Source organism: Triticum dicoccoides, chromosome 6A, assembly GCF_002162155.2.
Source record: "Triticum dicoccoides isolate Atlit2015 ecotype Zavitan chromosome 6A, WEW_v2.0, whole genome shotgun sequence".
Classification (NCBI taxonomy): Eukaryota; Viridiplantae; Streptophyta; class Magnoliopsida; order Poales; family Poaceae; genus Triticum; species Triticum dicoccoides.
The window spans coordinates 82,279,416-82,285,499 of record NC_041390.1 but is presented as its reverse complement, the minus strand read 5'-3'; the positions used below and the strand labels follow the sequence as shown (position 1 = coordinate 82,285,499).

The 6,084-nt window shown below is 48.0% G+C and overlaps 1 protein-coding gene across 1 annotated transcript; it reads left to right on the top strand.

Moving 5' to 3' along the window:
- Window positions 1-3,112: 3,112 nt before the first annotated feature.
- Window positions 3,113-5,758, top strand: LOC119315682 (rhamnogalacturonate lyase B-like). Its single transcript, XM_037590210.1, has 6 exons — window positions 3,113-3,241; window positions 3,490-3,614; window positions 3,712-3,768; window positions 3,861-4,921; window positions 5,039-5,309; window positions 5,395-5,758. Exons 1-6 carry the CDS (start codon window positions 3,113-3,115, stop codon window positions 5,756-5,758), a joined length of 2,007 nt encoding a protein of 668 aa, XP_037446107.1.
- The last annotated feature ends 326 nt before the right edge of the window (window positions 5,759-6,084 follow it).

The window sequence follows — 6,084 nt, the reverse complement described above, 5'->3', positions numbered from 1 at the left end:
GTGGGCGTGACCACGGCCACGGCGGTTGCGGGGCGGGGCGGGCCGCGGCCACGACTACGGCGGGGCGAGCAGACCACGGCGGGGCGGAGCGCGGCTACGGCGGCAAGCAGGCCATAGGCAGCGAGCTAGGTACATGCGCACGTGGCTAATTTTGGGCGCCTGTTGAAGATGCTAATGTTGCTAGCTGGGCTGTATATTTTTAGGCGTCTGCTGGAGATACTCGGTCATTCGACACGTTAAAACGCTATTTTGATACTGTAAAAAAAATTAGCATGCAGCTTCATTGGGCGTCTGTTGGAGATGCTCTTAGGATGGGTTACAACTCTGGAGGAGGGCCAAGAGCAAAGAGGCAGGCTTCAGAGAGTAGCCTTAGATTCTGGTGGCGGTTCTGTTGTGTGTGTCGCTGTTGGTGGGGCTTGAGTATGTTCTAGCCCTCCTTCATCCTTGTATATTATTTTTGAAAGTTTTCATCCTTTGTATATGACCCTTTCTCTTCTTAATCATAACTAGGAAAAGTGCCCGTGCGTTGCAACGGGAGAAAAAAAATTCACGCCTCATACATACACTTAACGACATCAGCAAATCCTTAAAATCTTTCATGATGCCACGCAACAAGCAACATGATAACTTTTCTAAAAAAACAAGCAACATGATAAGTGGTGTTGTGCAAAAACATAAAGGTGTGATGATTTTTGAAGTGAACTGAAGGTGTTTAGAATTCATTATACAACGCAAATATCTACCTAGTTGCCAATATATGTTTACGCATTTGTTGTTGTTTCTCGGTGACGCAAAAAAAAATTGCATTAGAGTGAAATAGCAAAGTACATTTTAGTATTTAATGATAACATGTGCATAAGTGTTTTCATATACTCCCTTCGTCCAAAATAACTTATCCCAAGTTTGTCCCTCAAATGGATGTATCTAACACCAAATTAGTGCTAGGTATATCTTTTTGAAGGACAAGTTTTTTCGGACGGAGTGAATATACCCAGCGCATATATATGCGACGCGACGCGAATGTGTGTGTGTGTGTGTGTGTGTGTGTGTGTGTGTGTGTGTGTGTGTGTGTGTGTGTGCAATCATAATTCAGTTCAAGACTTAATTTGGTTGCAAACATATAGGATAGCTCCACAAAAACAACCAATCTATAAGGACATATGTAATAGGCATTTCTAAAATATCTCATCATACAAAGAAGGTATTATTTAAGTTTGCACCCTGAACGTAACTTCAAAAATTAATGATAATAGCATATTTGAAATCTACATATTTTTCTGATGAATTTTCATATATGGCATGTCAGATTTAAAGTTAGGGTTTCAAAGATATGAAAATTTTAAAAAGTAATTGATTTTTTAAAGGAAAAGGGTGGTTGTGGGAATCGAACCCACGACCTCTAGCGCGGTAGGTCATGGAACCAACCAGTGCGCTGCTCGCCTGGTCGTTGTATATGAGGGGATCTCCCCTTATTGAGCTATGGGCGAGCGCGGAAAAAAAAACAAAACGTTCTTCTCACTTACCGGTGGCATTGGTGGGTAATTATTTGCAACTTTAGGGGCAGTTTTAATGATGGACGGGCAGAAGCGATAGCCGCTTTATTAGTAGGTAAAGATATGTCCGTGCGTTGCAACGGAAGAAAAAATTACACGTTGGTCAATATCCGACATATGAATGTCCTCTATTTTAACACGATGGCTCACCATGTTGCCAATTATCTTTCTTCTCACTCTCGTTGATGATGGATGCAATATCCACGTGATCGCAATGCATTCAACGTGGTAAAAAATGGGCTTGTCACTGTACGACACACTTGTCATTGTCTCGCGCAAGGGAATGTTTTGAACTTTGAAAACAAATCTCATCGACCATGGACTACTCACCAACCCCAAGACATATAAAGAATTTCCAAAATTAATCAAATCCTAGATATAAAATACATCTGAATAGGAAGAGTTTTTTGAATCGACAAACATTCTTTTTAAATTTAGACATTTTTTTAAATTCACAAACATTTGTTTTTTAGACGAACATTTATTGAAATGCATGAATAGTTTTTGATTTCATGATGACTCAGATTCACAAATATGTTTTGAATACACGATCATTTTATCAAGATCATGAACTTGATTTTATTTAACGACATTTCTTTCCAAATTATTTTTATAATTTGCAAATATTTTTGTAAAATCAGTAACATTTTTTGAAACCACGAAAATTTTATGATTTCCTGAACTTTTTTGAATTCACACACATTTTATAATTTCTCAAACAGCTTTTTCAAACTCGCAACTTTTTAATACTTGAAAATCTCAAATTGATTTAAAGAAGGAGAAAACAAAAACAGAAGTGAGAAAAGAGAAGACCAGAAAAAAGAAAAAAAACAGGGCATTAAGTCCGCTGGCTGGCCCATGTAGGCCTAAAGTAGCTGGGAATAAGTCATGAGAAAAAGGTGGAGGAAAATATTGGTAGAAGCTGGGGTTTGAACCCTGGTCTACAGGGCAGAAGACAATGCATCGAGCCACCGCGCTACTACTGCGTCACTGCTATTTGTTGGATATTAACCGTATACAAACTCTGGAAACGACGGCGACTTTGAAAAGAAAAATCGAATCGTTTTCTTCACTTACGGGTGGCATAGCGGGTAATTTCTAGCAACTTCGGGGGGCGATTTTTGTGACGTACGGGCAGAAGCAATATCTGCTTTATTATTAGTATATATATATATATAAGTATATATATATATATATTATATATATATAATTACTATATATATATAATATATATATATATAGTAATCATAATGATGAGCAACGCGGCGTTGCTTGTTCTTGAAAAAATAATAGATCTTCTGATTCTTTGATTTTATTTTAAACAGAAAATAAAAACTAAATCGCAGCCCGTCCGTTCCACGCTGAAAATAGAAAAGTATTGCAGTCCGGTTCGGTCCCGCACTAGTTCGGCGCCCAGGCCGTACTAGTATATATGAAACAGAAATCATGAGCTACGTACGAGCAATCAGTTGAATCGACTCTCCGCATCGCGGTATCGCGCACGTGCAGCTCATCAGTTGAATCGACCCGGCGACGGCGCACGAACTTGACACCTCACGATGGCAACGACGGCGCGCTTGATCCTGCTCGCCGTCGCCGTGTCGTTGATGCTGCAGCTCGCCACCGTGTCGGCGGCGCCATCGTCGGGATCCCGCGGCGGCGTTACGCTGCGCGTGGATGGTAGACAGGTACGCATATCTGGCATGGCTAGCTACTTGCTCGTTGTTGCCTCGCGTTCATGGATCGGATTCGTATGTGAGAGGCTTCTGACAGCTAGCCGTGTTATCTGCATTTTTTTTCTTTTCAAAGTACCTGCATGTTAATTATATCTCGACTTTTTTTTGCCACATGCAATCAAGCATGTATCGATGTACATATATGCATACGACTCCGTATATACGTATATTACTTACATACCAATTACGTACGTGTGCAGGTGGTGGTGGACAACGGCCTGGTGCAGGTGACGCTGTCGAGGCCCGGGGGCCACATCACCGGCGTCCGCTACGGCGGGGATCGGACGAACCTCCTGCACTCCACCAGAAGCAGAAACACTGGCGGGTTAGTGCATGCTTCATGCTTGCTTATGTCTATAGATGGATGCACATTCGTATTAACTTGATTAAATCATCTGTGATTTGTGAAAAACTTCGTGCAGGTACTGGGATATGGTGTGGAACATCCCCGGCTCCGACCAACGAGGCCTGCTCAACTCGTACGTGAACGCTGATAACTACACGCCTGTAAATTAATTAAAGTGCAAATACTAAGCTAGAAACTCAATCTATACATTGTGTATGTACGTAGGCTGGATGGTTCGGAGTTCAGGGTGGTAACGCAGAGCGACGACCAGGTGGAGCTGTCGTTCCGGAGCACGTACAGCCCGGGACGTCGGAGCGGCGTCCGGCTCAACTTCGACAAGAGGCTGGTGATGCTCAAGGGCAGCTCCGGGTTCTACAGCTACGCCATCCTGGAGCACGGCGCCGACACGCCGGCCATCGACATCAGCCTGGCGCGGCTCGCCTTCAAGCTCAACACGGAGAGATTCAACTACATGGCCGTCTCGGACGACGTACAGCGGTACATGCCGCGGGCGGCCGACCGGGAGTCGCCCCGTAGCTCCCCGCTGGCGTACAAGGAGGCGGTGCTGCTGGTCGACCCGTCGGAGCCGCAGTTCAAGGGGGAGGTGGACGACAAGTACCAGTACACGCTGGACACCAAGGACAACAAGGTGCACGGGTGGGTCAGCACTAGCAGCGGCCAGCCGAGCCACGTCGGGTTCTGGGTCGTCACCCCCAGCAGCGAGTTCAAGAGCGGCGGGCCGCTCAAGCGCGACCTCACCTCGCACGTCGGACCGACCTGCATGAGCGTGTTCCATGGGACGCACTACGTCGGGGACGACATCGTGGCGCGCATCGGGGACGGCGAGCAGTGGAAGAAGGTCATGGGCCCCGTGTTCGTCTACCTCAACTCAAACTCGGAGAAGGTAGACCCGCGGGCGCTCTGGGAGGACGCCAAGGCGACGGCCCAGGCTGAGGCGAAGAAGTGGCCCTACAGCTTCCCGGAGTCGCCGGACTTCCACAAGGCCGGCGAGAGAGGCTCCGTCACCGGCCGATTGCTCGTAAGGGACAAGTACGTGAGCAGGGATAACATGCCTGCTCGGGCAGCTTACGTAGGCCTGGCCGCGCCCGGGCAGCCTGGCTCATGGGCGACGCAGAGCAAGGGCTACCAGTTCTGGACGACGGCGTCGAACACTTCCGGCGAGTTCACCATTGACAACGTCCGGGCGGGGGAGTACAACCTCTACGCGTGGGTTCCTGGGGTTCTCGGCGATTACTTGAACACCACCCGCGTCACCGTAACACCCGGTTAGTGCTGCTAGATAAAGTTACTGTATCGGTTTCTGCAAATTTGATTTGGCATTGATCAGTAACTCTGTACTGTTTTGCTGATGATAGTTTGTTCGATTTTCAACCTTGAAACAGGCGGTGCAATCAACCTCGGCGATCTTTTGTACGAGGCTCCGAGATCAGGGCCGACACTGTGGGAGATCGGCGTTCCTGACCGGAGCGCGGCGGAGATGTTTGTCCCTGACCCCGAGGCGAAGTACCTCAACAAGCTCTTCCAGAACAAAGACAGGTACAGGCAGTACGGGCTGTGGGAAAGGTACGCCCAACTGTACCCGACGGACGATCTCGTCTACACCGTCGGCGAAAGCCACCACTCCAAGGACTGGTACTTCGCACATGTCACAAGGTAAGACACATCCATATGGGTCCATTTCCACTTTAGTCCAAGCCAAGACGGCACAGGTACTGATCGGCGTTAATCTGTCGTGCAGAAAGGTCGGCGACGACATCGTGCCGACGACGCGGCAGGTCCGGTTCCACCTGGGCCGCGTCGTGCCTGGCGGCACCTACACCTTGCGCGTGGCCCTCGCGGCCGCTCACGCGGCGAGGCTGCAGGTCCAGGTGAACGGGGCGACGAGGCGTGTGGGGGTCTTCGGGACGCCGGCGTTCGGCGACGGCAATGCGATCGCGAGGCACGGCGACCACGGCACGCAGTGGAGCTTCGAGTTCCCTATCAGCGGGAGACTGCTCCAGGAAGGCGACAACACCATCCACCTCACGCAGACGAGGGCCAACAGCATATTCCTAGGGGTCATGTACGACTACATACGGTTCGAAGGACCTCCTGGTTCATAGGCCGGGGACATCATACGCGAGGGGCAAAGACATGTTGCGGCTTACGGCACCAAGCTCTAGAACAGGTTTTTTTTTCTTTTCGAATGGTTTAGAACAGAGTTGCTTGTTGAGATGTTATGGGAGACTAAATTGAACATATGTATTTGTAAATATTCTCTGGTTTAAATTGTTAATGTGTGCCAGTGTAATGGTCCCATGGCCCCACAATCGAGCCGCCTATCTTAGCGTGAAACAAAACTTCCGCAAATGTCCGGACCACATTGTCATGACACGTTAGATCATCCAACGTCGTGCACCAATTATCGACAGCACGGTCCGGAGGTTTG

Coding starts and splice junctions, on each gene's coding strand:
- LOC119315682 (XM_037590210.1), top strand. CDS start 3,113: ATGGCAACGACGGCGCGCTTGATCCTGCTCGCCGTCGCCGTGTCGTTG. Junction 3,242..3,489: donor TGCGCGTGGATGGTAGACAG/GTACGCATATCT, acceptor GTACGTGTGCAG/GTGGTGGTGGACAACGGCCT. Junction 3,769..3,860: donor CAACGAGGCCTGCTCAACTC/GTACGTGAACGC, acceptor GTATGTACGTAG/GCTGGATGGTTCGGAGTTCA.